The sequence below is a fragment of the Girardinichthys multiradiatus genome, chromosome 8 (genome assembly GCF_021462225.1).
Source record: "Girardinichthys multiradiatus isolate DD_20200921_A chromosome 8, DD_fGirMul_XY1, whole genome shotgun sequence".
In the NCBI taxonomy this organism is placed as follows: domain Eukaryota; kingdom Metazoa; phylum Chordata; class Actinopteri; order Cyprinodontiformes; family Goodeidae; genus Girardinichthys; species Girardinichthys multiradiatus.
In genome coordinates this window covers 9,891,575-9,907,866 of record NC_061801.1, presented here as the reverse complement: position 1 = coordinate 9,907,866, position 16,292 = coordinate 9,891,575, and the positions used below count along the sequence as shown (strand labels likewise).

The window sequence follows — 16,292 nt, the reverse complement described above, 5'->3', positions numbered from 1 at the left end:
TTTTGTTGTGCAAATGACTGCAGGGATTTAAAAAGCTATTGAGTTTGTTGGGAGCAGTGATGGTTATAAAATCTAACAGCTTCTGGGAGGATGGATCTGCAATAACGCTTTTTTGTCCACCACGGATGCAGCAGTCTGTCATTGAGGGAGCTCTCCAGTTCTGCAACAGCTTCATGATGAGCTTCTGTAACTGCTTCCTCTAAGCCGTAGATCACCTCCTGGTCCAAGAAACTGTGCCACGGTAGATGGTTGATGCCACCAAAGAGTCATAAAAGGTCTTCAGATTTTGTGCATGAGGGCCCTTTCTTTATTATTTAGTCATGTTTTGGACTGTTTTATGTAAAAGCTAAACATTTTGGGTTATAAAATATACCTCTAAAATGCGTTCTTCTGAAGTTTATTTTTAATCCTTTTCATTGTCTTAGCTAGGAGTCATTCTGTAATTTGGATTTCTAAAACAAATACCTGCACAAGTCAAATTATGCAAACAAATGTGCAGTTTTACCTGAAGTTGTTGTAGCCAGCTGACAGACAGGAAATGTGGCCCCAACAGAGCTGTGAGAAATGATAACAAATCTACTGAAAGAGCTTCCCCCAAGAATAGTGATCCACTGTTTTTGTTTTTACCAGGGGTTGTATATAAGGGATTTTCTCTTCTTTTCAATCCATTATTCTAAAGCCAGCAGCACATACCCTGACTATGTATTATACATTAAAAAAGCTTGTATTCTTTACTTTTTATTTAAGGTAGTTTTGCTGTTTTGTAAAATATGCTTTTGCCAGTAGGACAGCAATTAGTCTAGTCCTCTAGCGTTTCAAAAGATTCTTCTTTGCACAATATTCCTAAATTGTCCAGAGTACTAGGTCATTTCTTATGCGCTCTTCTCTTCGGTTCAGCCCACAAATTTTAGGATTTAGTTCTGGGGATTCAGATGCCCGTGGAAGAAGGCTGATTTTATGCATGGTGAACCATTTCTGTATTATCATGTTTTGGATCATTGCCCTATTAAAAGACCCAATTATGACCCATTTTCAGTTTACTGACAGAGACCACCAGATTTTTCTGGTATTTCCAGGAGTTCATAAAGTTGTGCATTCCATCAAGGTTTCTAGGGAAGAGAAACGGGCCTACAGCATCCTAGATCCTCCACTATACTTAAAAGTGGGCACAAGCTGCTTTTCCACATTTTTATCACACCTGCGGCCATAAACTTCAATCTTAGTCTCATCTACCCAAACCTCTTGGTTCTCAGTAAAGTCCCAGTAAAGTTTAGCAATCTCTACATAGTTTTGTTTTTGGAATGGTAGACAGAAAATACTTTTTCCGACCATATATGTGAACAACTAGTTGGCATGTAATGGTTGTTATAGAGACTTGGTGACCTAAACATGCCACTCGTTGCTGCAGTTTTCTACCAGTGACCTTTGGAGATTTTTGTTGGTCATTTACCTAACCATCCTCCATAATGTGCATTGTGGCAAGATAAACATAGGTCCTCATACGTCACAGTTTCAATCGTTTCAAACTTTTTTAAATTATTGCTCTGACTGTAGATCTAAGCAAGTTTACACAAGTAGTTGTTTTGTTGTAGCCGTTTCTTGATCTATAAAAATTAACAAATACCATATACTTTATTGAATGGCATGTTCTTTATACTATTCTATTTTCAAAAGTGGCGCAGAGAAATGGTCTTCAATGTCACTTTATACTCCAGGAAAACAGAGAGTCGCAAATTACTATTTAAGTGTTTTTCTGTACTTTGAATAACTTTGAAAAGTAAAGAATAAAATTTGAAAATCCCAATCCTTTGGGCATGGGGAATTTGGTTAACAACATTTTTAATTCTTTTTTCTTTCTGATTAGTAAGTGTTAATTAGAGAAGCAGCTGAAAGGCCCATTAGTAACTCTGGAGGAGCTACAGGTATCCACGGCTCAGGTGAGAGAATCTGTTGACAGGACAACCATCAATAGAACATTTCTTGAATCTAGCCTTTTGTATGAGTGCCAATGAGAAATGTATTGTTGAAAGAAAACCCTGAGAAGTCTTGCTTGTAGGTATTTGTGTCTTATTGGTCATTTTTATGGTTTCCTTTTAAGTTTTATGGAACTGCAAAGCACTCTGTAAAGTGCTCTAAAAATAAAGGTCGATTGATTGATTAATCTAGGGAACGAAGCAAACAAACAGGGTTTCTAGATCAGAATCGTTTTCCTTACATCCAAAATGCTGTGTAAATCTCTGACCGTCTCCTTAGAAACACGATGCCCATCATCAAACACCGAGGTGGCAGCATCAGGCAATGGGATGCATTTCTTTGGCAGTGTTAGGAGAAGCTGTTCAGAGTTGGGGAGATGATGAAATTGGGCAAAATGCAGGTCTATCCTGGAAGAAACCCTGTTGGAAGTTGTAAAAGACCGTAGACTGGGGTAGTTCTCAAGGGCCTGTATCCAGCATGTTTTAGTTCTTTCCTTGGATCAACACACCTGAATCAAATGATGCTTTATTTGCAGGCCTCTGCAGAACTCGAAACTCTGAGGAGGTAATTTCACTATTTGAATCAGCTTAGTTGGAGCAGGGACACATCTTAAACACCAGCAGGACACTGGCCCTTGAGGACTTGGAGCTGAACGTGCCTGGTCAAGATCAAAGCATGTTTACATGTTGGACTTGCCTAACCAAAGTCCAGACCAAAAATCAATGGAAAATCTGTGGCAAGAATTGAAAATGATTGTTCACAGATGTTCTTTATTCAATCTGACTGAGTTTGAGCTATTTTGCTAAGAAGAATGGGAAACGCTGGCAAGAGGTTAATGTGAAAAAATGAAAAAAGTATCCATAGCTTTTGCAAGCCAAGGCCAATAAAACAGGCCTGTGTTTTTTAAAGACTGGGCTCAGTGAATTCTGTTAATTCAGCAAAGTGTGTTTATGACTTACAGGTAAATATTCAAAACATTACATTTAAGTTATTACAGCAGAAAAAAAATGAGCTGCCGTGTGTGGAGATCTTAAAAGCTGACAAAAGCAAAGGGCAGATTTGGGAGAAAGTGAGAAAGGTATCATACCATAAAAAAACAATACAGCAAACATGATAAGTTCATCACTGCTTTGTTTATTTGAAATTAATGACATAAAACACACACACACACACACACACACACACACACACACACACACACACACACACACATAAATGCATTGGAGTTTTTCAGTAGAAATTAAATAAACATATTTGACTTTCTACTTTTTGCATGTCACTTCCATGCCATGAATACACATTTCGGGTAAGATGCTCCATTTGACTACAATGACTATATTATGAACAAGAATAAGGATCTTTTTTTTTTTGCTCTACAAAAAAATGTAATCAATTTGACAGCCCTTGTGCCGAAAGCAAACTTGCACTAAAATAACTCTGCAGGGGAAAGCATGGCAATATCATCTAAACATGTTTTGAAATTTCTTTGCAGGTCATAAAGAATTAAAATAAAAACACTCTTTCCATTTTAATATCTGTCACATATAAGTTGCTTTAGTTTTATCTGTCAAGGTTAATGTCAAGATGACTTTGGTTCACTGACTTTCCAAAGTACCACAAGATATTATCCCAAAATAAATACGTCTGAAACATTTTCTTGTCATTTGCAAGCCAAAGGCATATAACACTACAACAAAGAACAAAGAAATCTAGCCATTTGTGAAGTAAAACCATTCTTCTGATAATGTAAAACACAATTTAACCTATATATTTACAAAAGGTCCCACACTGATTATACTCTCATGAGGAGTTGATCTGTGAAGAAGAGCTACTGCTGCCTGAGCTCTTGGTCTTCTGCCCTCTGGTGGCGCTTGGCTGCCGCTGCACCTTCTGGCTGGAGGGCTCTCGACTTTTGTCACTCTGGTTTGCACCAGCTTTATTGCGCACTGCAAAACAAACACAATGAATAAACAAGTTAAAGAGGAAAATACAATCTTGTATTACTAGGACGTGTTTTTCATTCTCTGGTTCCAAGCAGCATGGAGTTACGAAAGGCAATGACAGGGACAGATGCAGCATGTGTTGCCAAACGAAACTGAGACACATTGAAGTTTTCACATCCATGTCATTATCACTAAAATGCTTTTAGTAATAAAGTGTGATTAGATAGCGCTTCTCTAAAGTTTAACATTATCTGAATGTAGGCATATATTGTTGTGAACAATTTTTTGATGAAACCTTTCTTAGCTTGTCAGCCAATGTCTGATAAGTACATAAAATCTTTTTTCATTGTAACACATGGATATATTTCATAGAATGCCACAGTCTTCAATATCTTTCAGGGATGCATATAACACCAGAGTTGACCTTCACATACATTAGCTACTTTCTTCTGAAGTTCTGTGCATGACATCACCCTGTATGGCAGAACCGGGACCCCACCCTGGAGCCAGGCCTAGGGTGGGGTGAGCAACTGGTGGCCATGTTACTCCTCGTGGGACCTGGGCGGGTCAAACCCAAATGAGAGATTTGAGGCCATCCCCCAGTGGGCCCACCCCCTACAAGGGGAACCATGAGGGACCTGTGCAAAGAGGATCTGGTGGCGGTCAAAGGGGGAGACCTCGACCACCTGATCCCTGGACAATTAAACTGGCACTAGGGATGTGGAATGTCACCTCACTAAGGGGAGAGGAGCCCAAGCTTGTGCAAGAGGTTAAAAGATATCAGCTAGAAATAGTTGGGTGGTGTCCCTGTCGAAGATACTGGACAGTGTCTCTCTCTCAGGGACTTGGTCAAACAGCTGGGGGACTTCAACGCCCACATGTGAAATGTCAGCAACACCTGGAGGGTGTGATTGGAAGGAATGGCCTCCCTGAACCAGAGTGGTATTTAGCTAGCAGTCACGGATTGTCCATAACGAACACCATGTTCAAGCATAAGGGTGTTCATCAGTGCACTTAGCAACAGGACACCCTAGGCCTGAAGTGGATGATCGACTTTGTAGTTGGGTCTTCAGACCTCCGGGCACATGTCTTGAGCACATGGGTTCTCCACCTCTTTTGTCGATGCTACCGCCTGTAGCTGTGGCTATAAGGTCTGCAGTGCCTGTCACAGCAGCAATCGCCAAACCCGGTGATGGACATGGACAGAAAGGGATGCCATCAAGCTTAAGAATGAGTCTTATTGGTTCTGGTTGGCTGAGGCAGCTGGTGGGTATCAGGAGGCCATGTGTGCCACAGCCCAGTTGGTAGCAGAAGCAAAAACCCGGGCCTGGGAGGAATTTGGTGAAGCCATGGAGAAGGAATCAGTCGGCCTCAAAGCGAAACCATCCGGCGCCTCAGAAGAGTTAACTAGTGCTTCACCAAAATTGTTTAGAGTGGGGGTGGGGAGCTGCTGACCTCGACATTATGGAGCCATAGAAGGAGTACTTAGAGGATCTCCTACATCCTGCCGTCACACCTTCCCTGGTGGAAGCAGAAACTGAGCACTCGTAGTACGACATCACCCAGGCTGAAGTCACCAAGGTGGTCAAAAAGCTCTGCAGTGACAGGGCTTCAGAGGTGGATGAGATCTGTGCTGAGTACCGCAGGGTCTGGATGTTGCGGGGCTGTTGTGGCTGACATGCCCCTTCAACATCCCATGCCGATTGTGGACAGTGCCTCTGGACTGGCAGACCGGGGTGGCGGTTCCCCTTCAAAAGAAGGGGGAGGAGTTCAAGTATCTCTGGGTCTTGTTCTGGGTGAAGGAAGCATGGAGCGGGAGATTGACAGACAGAGAGATGCGGCTGCTGCAGTCATGCAGGAGCTGCGCCGGTCCATTGTGGAGAACAGAGAGCTAAGCCGAAAGACGAAGTTCTGGATTTACTAGTCTGTCTATGTTCATACCCTCACCTGGGCATGAACTGTGGGTCATGACTGAAAGAACAAGTTCCCTGATACAAGTGGCTGAAATAAGCCTACTCCACAGGGTGGCCGGGCACTCCCTTAGAGATAAGGCGAGGAGCTCGGCCATCCGAGAGGAGCTTGAAGTAGAGCTGCTGCTTCTCCAGGAGTCAGCTGAGGTGGCCTAGGCATCTGTTTTGGATGCCTCCAGGCATGTCCCACCAGGAGGAGGCCCAGGACACCCTGGAGGAATTATGTCTTTCGGCTAGCCTGGGAAGGCTTTCCCCAGAGGAGTTGGAGGACGTGTCTGGGATAAGGGAAGTCTGGGCATCTCTGCTTAAACTGCTGCCCCAGCGACCTGGTCCCGGATAAGCGATAGATGACGATGGGTTGGACTGATGACTAACAGTTTGGAGGTTCTGTTGCCAAAAATGTGTTTGTTTGCATCACACACTTCGCTACATTTGTCTAATTTTTGTTTGATATTTCTCCAGATTTTATTTGTTTTCCATCACTGGGCCATGTACAGCATCACTGAATGACTTTATTTATGTGTGTCACCAAGTTCAAAATCCAAAGTAAGGAACTGCCAAGACATTTTTTAAAATTTGTTATTAACCTTGCTGTCTTAGAGTGACCTTTCAGCTGGATGAATTGCTGTTTGTGCGGACATTTTACCCTCAGCCAAGTGCAGAGAGGGCAGGGTTGATCTGAAGTGATTCAGTTGGTCCCATGATTGAGCCAAGAGCCCGATTCTGGACCACACTGTAGGCACTCCCCTTTTCCTGTTTTATCATGGACCTTTTGGTGTTGGAAGGTGACGGAGCTAGGATGGTTTTGAAAAAATTCCTTATGCTTTTTTCAACTTGTTCCTCGTTAAGTTAACTTTGGGTGTTATAATCCAGAGAAAGACAGCAAAGCCTTTTAAACTCCTAATGGGCAGATAAACCTTTAATAAAAGTTAGACTAATCAGCTTAGATAATATTCTGAACATCCCATTCCTTCTTCATGAAGCTTCCTTTGTTTTAATCTACATTTGTTTTTATGTTTCTTTATACTTACTCAAATCAGTAGGGAGAACACCTTAGTGTAATTAAGAATAAATATAATCCTTGATTACAATTTTGACCAGTTCCTGGAGGGTGTTCTAATAATCATTACTGGAGGTGTAATTATTTTTGACCGATGCTAAATAAATCAGAAATATACAGAATATTCATATTTCTAAGCATATAGATTGTAGAAGAATGATTAAATTATGTACATTAACTGTTTTTATTCCTCATTACACAGTACTTTAAAGCATGTCACTCCAATTGATCTGGTGTTTTAGGAGGAGCAAATTTAAAAATGAAATAGAGTGAATGTAAATCCCATTTACATTTTAAAGTTTGAAATATAAGTCAAAGATGATGAAGAATATTGTTCCACATTAGTTAAGTTCAGTTCTCAGAGCAAATCAAGCTGTAGTTGCAGCTAAACATGCTTAACAAGATAACCGATTTATCTGTAAAAAGGTCCTAAAATGAAAACTGCTCTTATTTAACGCATATATGCTAACATTGATTGAAAGCATAACATTGACAGCCATAAGATCATTACGTTAAGCTATTTTAGAGTACTTCTGCTTTTGTAAAATTGATCTAAATTGATCTAAAATAGTCTCCATTTATAAACTTTGAAAAAAAAAATTTTTTTTAATTAATTAACTGCACAGTAAACAACCAAGGGCATGTTCTAGTTCTCCACTGCAAACACGCATGCATGCAAACACACATACATGCACACACACACACACACACGCACAGGAAAATGTTTCAAAATAACTTATGAAATGAAGAAGTCTAGGTTCGTATTGTAAATAAGAAGAGCACTTCTATTTCTAGGAAAAACCGGGCAGGATGGGTTGGGAGGGCAGATGGGGGTGAAGGAGACAGTGCTGCCGAGGGGACCTTGAGAGTGAGAAGAGTTAGAGTCTTGGGGGCCGTAGACCACAATCTTAGTGTTGACCCTTGCGGATCTGGGGGCTGACGCTGAATGGTGAGGTGCAGCCGGCTTAGGTATTTTCCCAGAGACCAAAGATTCCTCATCTTCAGGAAACAGGAGGCACAGGAAAGAAAAGAAACAATTTGTGGGGAATAGAAAATAAATCTGAAGAAACAGTGACATGCACAGAGTGAGGTTCAGCTTATGTATTTAACTGCTATGCTTGGTCTTCATTGTGCAATGTAATTCAAGTTTGAACTAAACTTCAGGAACATTTGCATTTTACAGGTTTGAAACAGGTAGTGAGGAGCACAGAAAAACCTGTATGTGGGGGACAACTAATTATTGTGACTGTTTTGGCCCATTACATTTCTCTGGTATTATCAGCATCTAACAAATTCCAATATGAGATAACCTGAGTAAATGCAAAACCACAGTTTTCAAATAATTCCACTTATTAAAGGGAATAAGCTATTCAAACCAACCTGCACCTTTGTGAAAAAGTATATCGCCCTTGTTGGGACCACAGCCATGGGTTTCAACACTAAAACTCCGGTACATACTTTCCTGGAACTTTTCAAAATAAAGTGCATTAACCTTCTTCCAGCACAGCCAGGAAAGGGGGTAACTACGGACTTCCTGTGGCGCCATTACCCAAATAAAAGCCCCCACCTTTCCACAAGTCTTCCTCTTCCATAGGGACCGGATAGGAGAGGAAAGCACGCTGATGTCTTTTGCTGGCAAAAAGACATCAATTCAACTGGATCCAAAGCCATACGATCATCGATCATATGCAAAGTTAAGTAGAATGAAATACTGTCTGTGTATCCGGTATTTTCATTCATGAACGGGGAAATTAAGGTGTAAGAGTTGCTTACATTTTCTCTTCGAGGCCCCACAGAAGCAAAACTGTACAGGTCCTTCTCAAAATATTAGCATATTGTGATAAAGTTCATTATTTTCCATAATGTCATGATGAAAATTTAACATTCATATATTTTAGATTCATTGCACAGTAACTGAAATATTTCAGGTCTTTTATTGTCTTAATACGGATGATTTTGGCATACACCTCATGAAAACCCAAAATTCCTATCTCACAAAATTAGCATATCATTAAAAGGGTCTCTAAACGAGCTATGAACCTAATCATCTGAATCAACGAGTTAACTCTAAACACCTGCAAAAGATTCCTGAGGCCTTTAAAACTCCCAGCCTGGTTCATCACTCAAAACCCCAATCATGGACTGCCGACCTGACTGCTGTCCAGAAGGCCACTATTGACACCCTCAAGCAAGAGGGTAAGACACAGAAAGAAATTTCTGAACAAATAGGCTGTTCCCAGAGTGCTGTATCAAGGCACCTCAGTGGGAAGTCTGTGGGAAGGAAAAAGTGTGGCAGAAAACGCTGCACAACGAGAAGAGGTGGCCGGACCCTGAGGAAGATTGTGGAGAAGGGCCGATTCCAGACCTTGGGGGACCTGCGGAAGCAGTGGACTGAGTCTGGAGTAGAAACATCCAGAGCCACCGTGCACAGGCGTGTGCAGGAAATGGGCTACAGGTGCCGCATTCCCCAGGTTAAGCTTTTGAACCAGAAACAGCGGCAGAAGCGCCTGACCTGGGCTACAGAGAAGCAGCACTGGACTGTTGCTCAGTGGTCCAAAGTACTTTTTTCAGATGAAAGCAAATTCTGCATGTCATTCGGAAATCAAGGTGCCAGAGTTTGGAGGAAGACTGGGGAGAAGGAAATGCCAAAATGCCAGAAGTCCAGTGTCAAGTACCCACAGTCAGTGATGGTCTGGGGTGCCGTGTCAGCTGCTGGTGTTGGTCCACTGTGTTTTATCAAGGGCAGGGTCAATGCAGCTAGCTATCAGGAGATTTTGGAGCACTTCATGCTTCCATCTGCTGAAAAGCTTTATGGAGATGAAGATTTCATTTTTCAGCACGACCTGGCACCTGCTCACAGTGCCAAAACCACTGGTAAATGGTTTACTGACCATGGTATCACTGTGCTCAATTGGCTTGCCAACTCTCCTGACCTGAACCCCATAGAGAATCTGTGGGATATTGTGAAGAGAACGTTGAGAGACTCAAGACCCAACACTCTGGATGAACTAAAGGCCGCTATCGAAGCATCCTGGGCCTCCATAAGACCTCAGCAGTGCCACAGGCTGATTGCCTCCATGCCACGCCGCATTGAAGTAGTCATTTCTGCAAAAGGATTCCCGACCAAGTATTGAGTACATAACTGTACATGATTATTTGACGGTTGACGTTTTTTGTATTAAAAACACTTTTCTTTTATTGGTCGGATGAAATATGCTAATTTTGTGAGATAGGAATTTTGGGTTTTCATGAGCTGTATGCCAAAATCATCCGTATTAAGACAATAAAAGACCTGAAATATTTCAGTTAGTGTGCAATGAATATAAAATATATGAATGTTAAATTTTCATCATTACATTATGGAAAATAATGAACTTTATCACAATATGCTAATATTTTGAGAAGGACCTGTATCGAGGAGAGATCCCGGTGGAGAAGCTGTTTCTACAAGCCGAGCCGCAAGGACGGACTACGGCTTGTCCCACCGTGTTACGGTAACGAACAGCCACCCAGCCCTCCGGAGCTAACGCTATTGCTCACAAAGCGAACGCAGAGGTTAGCTGAAAACCAACCGCTTGTTGACTGTGGACGTTTATTCGAACTTCATCGCCCTTGGACAACATTTACTCACCATGGTCAGAGGTTAGGTTTGGGCAGATTAACAGATAGGTTTAGGATGAAATGATCTAAACGTTTTCATGTTATGAAGTTTGTTTTGTGGAACCTGGCTATCTTTAGCGCTAGTAGGCTAGCTACGGCACGCGCCGGTTCCGTGTTCTTTGTATGTTTTAAAGCTAAGATAAACTTTATTTAAAGGGTGGTTTTAACCAGAACATTGCTCATAACGCGCCGTCAGCGCTTATGCATTTTAACCCTGGTATTTTAAAGGTATGTGTTGATTCTGGTGCTAAGCTATCTTCTAGCTTAGCACTTTAGCTAGCTTCTTTGTTACCTTAACGGCTAACCGGTAGAGAACATGTGCTACTAAAGACTATTCAAAACAAAGGTTGTTGGTTTTCAAGCTAGTGAATAATCGTCCCTGAACATCATTTACTAGATTTGATAGCTATGTAAACACCATTAAGCCCATTTCTCCAGGAAGATTTGGCTCTTTTCCAAAATACTCAATAATATTTCTTCAAATATTATTTTAATAAATAAAGGCAGTTAATTAGACACCTTTGAGAATTAGTCATCCAGGAGGTTGGTTTTATTCGGCAAATCATTATTTAAAACATTATTTTATTAAAATAATATTTTACCTGATCTTGCATTGTGAAGGGTTGTCTAAACGTTTGCTGATTATTTCCTAAGTTGGTTCCAAGACTAACTTAACTTCACTTCCAGATTCTTCAAGATAATCCTTGGTTCTCAAACATAAACATTGCATGGTAATGTTGCATCACTCTTTTGGTCATGATTTCCAATCATCTTTAATCAACTTGTTTATATTGTACATAGCCCATTAGTCTTTAATTCTGCTTGGTAGTTTAGTTTAATTGTTTTAGCATAGTAACGAGTTTGTTGATTGAAATATGTTTGACTTTGAGTTGACTTATTTTTGTTAATAAATTTTTGTATTTTAAGAAATTGTGTGAATTCATTCCATATGTGTGCAGAGTTTATGCTGTTCAATAATACCAGAGCTCGTCTCACACCTTTCTATTCTGTCCTAATACCATCGACTTACTGGGCTGGTATTCAAAGGACAATCCTTAACAGACCGAAATATTATTTGGTAAAATATTAAAATATTAATATTAAAATATTAATATTAAATAATATTCTCAGATTCATATTTACAACACCCTAAACCTGAAATCAACTTCCATGTTTGGAAGTTGCTAGCAATCAGTTTTTACACAACTGTTGAGAAAGTTTTGCCCAATGTTCTTTTTGATTGGATTGGTCTGGATCCAAAGTCAGCATTTAAGTCCCGAATTGTACTAGGCCACTTCTTAAGGTCCTAAACTGAAGGATGGAGATTCTCCTCCAGGATTTTCTGCTAGAGAGTAGAATTCATGGTTCCATCAATTACAGGACATCATCCAGGTGCTGAAGCAGCAAAACAGCCCCACATCAACACACTACCACCAACATGTTTGACTGTAGGTATGATGTTCTGAAATGCTGGGTCATTTTCAAACTGCAGCTCACCCATGGAGGCTATTGTTGTCCAATCTCTTTCTTTTTTTAACAGGGGAACTATGATCACTGACCTCAACAGAGGCCAAGAGTGCTTTAGATGCTATGCTGGGCTCTGTTGTAACCTCCTGTATGACTTGTTGATGCTCTCTTAGAATAATTTTGGTTGGATGGCACCTGGGAAGGCTGACTAGCTCCATGTTTTTTTCTATTTGTAGATTAAGGCTATCTCATTGTGGTTCACTGGATTCCCAAAACATAGAAAAAAAGGCTTTGTAACCCACCCATTCATGTGGGTTCTATAGTAAAAACCTGACCTCTGAAGAAACAACCAACATAAATTAATTGACTAATTATTTTCTTAATATATGCTTAAAACATTGGCTTAAAGAAAACAAAGGACTCTGGAAGTTTAAGTATGGAAAAAGTCTGGAATGACAAATATGTAGGAAAACAATCCCACCAGATCTCTTTTGTTGGGATTCTTAGTTATTTTTATAAGAGTCTGAATCATTTGTATCCTAGAATCAATCAACTTAACATTCAAAACTAATCATCTGGATAAAAGGAAGGTAATCCAGAAGAATATACTATACACAGATCCTTAAAATACATTGAAGCAGAGGAGTCTCCTTGCTCTTTAGACATTAATACCACCCCAAAACGTGAAAAATAAACCTGGTTCTACAACCTTATTTCCAATGAAGTTGGGACGTTGTGTAAAACGTAATTATAAACTGAATACAAGGATTTGCAAATCCTGTTCAATCTATATGCAATTTAATACACTACCAAGAGAAGATATTTATGTCCAAACTGAAAACTTCATAGTTTTTTTGCAAATATTCACTCATTTTGAATTTGATGCTTGCAGCACTTTTCAAATAAGCTGGGAAGCTATGACTGGGGAAACATAAGACTGGGAAAGGTGAAGATTTCTCAAAAAACACCTGTTTTGAACATTCCACAGGTGAAAAGGTCAACTGGAAACAGGTGAGTGTTATGATTGGGTATAAAAGCAGCTTCCCCTAATGTCTCAGTCATTCACAAGCAAGGATGGGGTAAGGTTCACCACTTTGTAAACAACTGCATGAGCAAATAGTCCAACAGTTTAAGAGCAACGTTTTTCAGCGTACATTAGATTTCATCATCTATAGGCCATTATATCATCAAAAGATTCAGAGAATCTGGAGAAATATCTGCATGTCAGGGGCAAGGCTGAAATCCAACATTGAATGCCCATGACCTTCGACCCCTCATTATGCACTGCATTAAAAATGTATTAAAAAAATCATTCTGTAACATGTTTCACCACATGGACTCAGGAAACACTTCAGAACACCACTGTCAGTTAACACAGTCATCACTACGTCTACAAGTGCAAGTTAAAACTCTACCGTGCAAAGCAAAGCCATATATCATCAACACCCAGAAACGCCGCCAGCTTCTCTGGGCCCGAGCTCATCTGAGATGGACTGACAAAAGTGCAAATGTGTGCTGTGGTCTGACGAGTCCACATTTTAAATTATTTTTGGAAATCATGGACCTCGTGTCCTCCAGTCCAAAGAGGAAAAGGACTATCCTGATTTGTTATCAGTACAAAGTTCAAAAGCCAGCATCTGTGATGGTATAGGGGTGTGTTAGTGCCCATGGTATGGGTAACCTGCACACCTGTGAAGGCACCATTAATGCTGAAAGGTACACACAGGTTTTGGAGCAACATCTGCTGCCACCAAAGCAACGTCTTTTCAGGGTTACAACAGCGTGGCTTCATAGTAAAAAGGTGCAGGTACTAGTCTGGCCTGCCTGCAGTCCAGACATGTCTCCTATTGAAAATATGTGGCGCATTATGAAGCACAAAATACAATAATGTTCATCAAGTAAGAGTGGGAAAAAAAGATTCAACAATTACTGCCTGAGTTCCCAAACGCTTTTAGAGTTTTGTTAAAAGGAAAGGCAATGTAACATCGTGGTAAACATGAACGTGTCCCAGATGATTTAGAATGTTGTGCAGATATCAAATTCAAAATGAGTGAATATTTGCAAAGAAAACAATAAAGCCTATCAGTTTGAACATGAAATATTTTGTCTTTGTTGTGTGTTCAATTAATGATAGATTGAACATGATTTGCAAATCTTTGCATTCTGTTTTTATTTTACACAACGTCCCAGCTTCATTGGAATTGGAGTCGTACAAACATTGAAAGGCATCAGTAACAGTACAAGCCAATTCATACTCCACAAGAACTGAGAAAGCTGTTCTTTTTCTTGAGATGGTAAGAATAAAAAAAAAAAAAAGATCTTTCTGACGAGGATTTTTTACACTAAACAGCTCAAATGCAGAACTTTTACTACTGTAGCTTTGGTATTTAACATTTGTTGGACACCACACAAGAAATGAAGTTGAGCCCAAATAATGTGTCATAAGCAAGCTGCAAGAATCCCTTAATCAAGGCCTCAAGAACAGAACGATGTCACTTTGATCTTGCTAGAGATGAGAGAATCAGAACATTTTGAACATCTGAGTACAAAACAAGTAACCTTTACCTACATGAATAGTATATTGGGTCATAATATCTGTGGGTTCCACACATGAAACAGAACAATGCAGAAATTAGCTTCAAGTGTTTTTTTTTTTTTTGGCATTTAGGCTAAGATTAAAGCATCTCTATTTTAAAGTTTATAACTCTTGGCAGATTCTTCAAAAATAGTTTTGTCAACATTAGCACTTTTGCTGTACTTGTAAAAAAAAATGGTTTGGCATTTAACCCGAGCCAACGAACCATTGTTACAGACTATAAGTAAATCAAAATCCAAAATACTGATGAGTAAAATGCAAAAATCAAGCTGTGATGTGACAAATCTGACATAAAGCTTGTTAAATATGAATACATTTAAAATCCCCAGAATTTATCAAGCATTTTAAGATTTTCACTCTTTAGAAAATGGAAGAAGAAAAATAAAAGGTCTGGAAAACGTGTTTTTCCATACATATCAGGACCTGGAAAACAATGAAAGCAAATTCCAGACTTGTAGGAAGCCTTGCTCTGTCACGTTAGACTGAGCAATTGAATTAATAGAAGTTTGTGGTTGTAACATAATTATTTGTGAAAAACATCAACAGGTATCAATACTTGCAAAGTACTGTATACCTGAACAAGTCTTTTAGGGTAATTTTATTTACTCAATTGTTGAGGCAGCTGTCCGTTCTTTGTCCAACTTAATCAAAACACACTAACCTTTGACCTCTGTAGGTGCTGTGGTGATGCTCGTTGTGTGGGTGACGGTTGAGGATTCTTCACAGCTTTCAGCTACTCTCTGACCTGCACACATCGCCTTCAGAGTCTGGAAAACTGCTTGAGGGGCCACGTTCATCTTCAACAGTTCCACGATAATCCTGGGAGGGCAAGAAGAAATCAGTTCACTCCTTCACAAGCAGCACAAAACTAGGATTTCTGCTAATTACAAGACACTCACTTGAAGACTTCCTGGTCCACAGTGATCCCTGCAGCTTGAGTCAATTCAAAGAGTTCATTTTCTTCAGCATTGAGAACCTTTTTCTTCTTTATGGCATATTTCTGCACGTTACTTGTGACGACCAGCACGGGGGAGTCAGGAGCCGTGGGCCCCGTCTGCTGGGCCTGCTGAGACATCACTAATGTAAACCTGAATTAATGGTGAGAGCAGAAACAACTGAATCAGAAAGCTTTTACCCGCCCAGGATGATATGAACACAAACGGGACAACAACACAGTAAATTAATAAACATACCAAACCTCAATGCTTCGTTCAACTAAATTATTGCTGTCAACCAGAGAGTAGTACACCGCTTACAACAACACAACGTTGGTAAAACAAGACGCGCCCGAAACGCGTAAACGCTGCGAAATAGCTCCGCGCGGGATGATGGGATATGTAGTCACAAGTGCTGAAACCTTGTGCGAGCGCTCTAGTTTAAAACAAATTAACTTTAGTGTATTTTTTATAGTTAGCATACTTACCTTAAACAGTAATGTATAAGCTATAACATCGCCAAACTATAATTTAATAAAAAGACAAATAAATGTATATAGTTGTAGTGTTTATCTCAGCAATGATATTATAACACTGTTTCTTTATTGTTTACCTTTTACAATGAGGCGTTACTTTGTGTTTGTCAATCATTTGAAGTCCCAATAAAATACATTGAAGGTTTTGGCT

The 16,292-nt window shown here is 40.0% G+C and overlaps 1 protein-coding gene across 4 annotated transcripts; it reads right to left on the bottom strand.

Moving 5' to 3' along the window:
- Positions 1-3,317: 3,317 nt before the first annotated feature.
- Positions 3,318-15,994, bottom strand: mzt2b (mitotic spindle organizing protein 2B). Of its 4 annotated transcripts, none has more exons than XM_047371689.1 (5): positions 15,864-15,994; positions 15,570-15,785; positions 15,332-15,489; positions 7,809-7,946; positions 3,318-3,920 (listed from the first exon to the last, which is right to left on the bottom strand). In XM_047371689.1, exons 2-5 carry the CDS (start codon positions 15,743-15,745, stop codon positions 3,775-3,777), a joined length of 618 nt encoding a protein of 205 aa, XP_047227645.1. In that variant the 5' UTR covers positions 15,746-15,785; positions 15,864-15,994; the 3' UTR covers positions 3,318-3,774. The 4 variants fall into 4 exon arrangements, with proteins under 4 accessions (XP_047227645.1, XP_047227643.1, XP_047227644.1 ...); XM_047371687.1 differs by having other exon boundaries at positions 15,570-15,758; positions 15,864-15,991; XM_047371688.1 differs by having other exon boundaries at positions 15,570-15,758; positions 15,869-15,977.
- Positions 15,995-16,292: the final 298 nt, after the last annotated feature.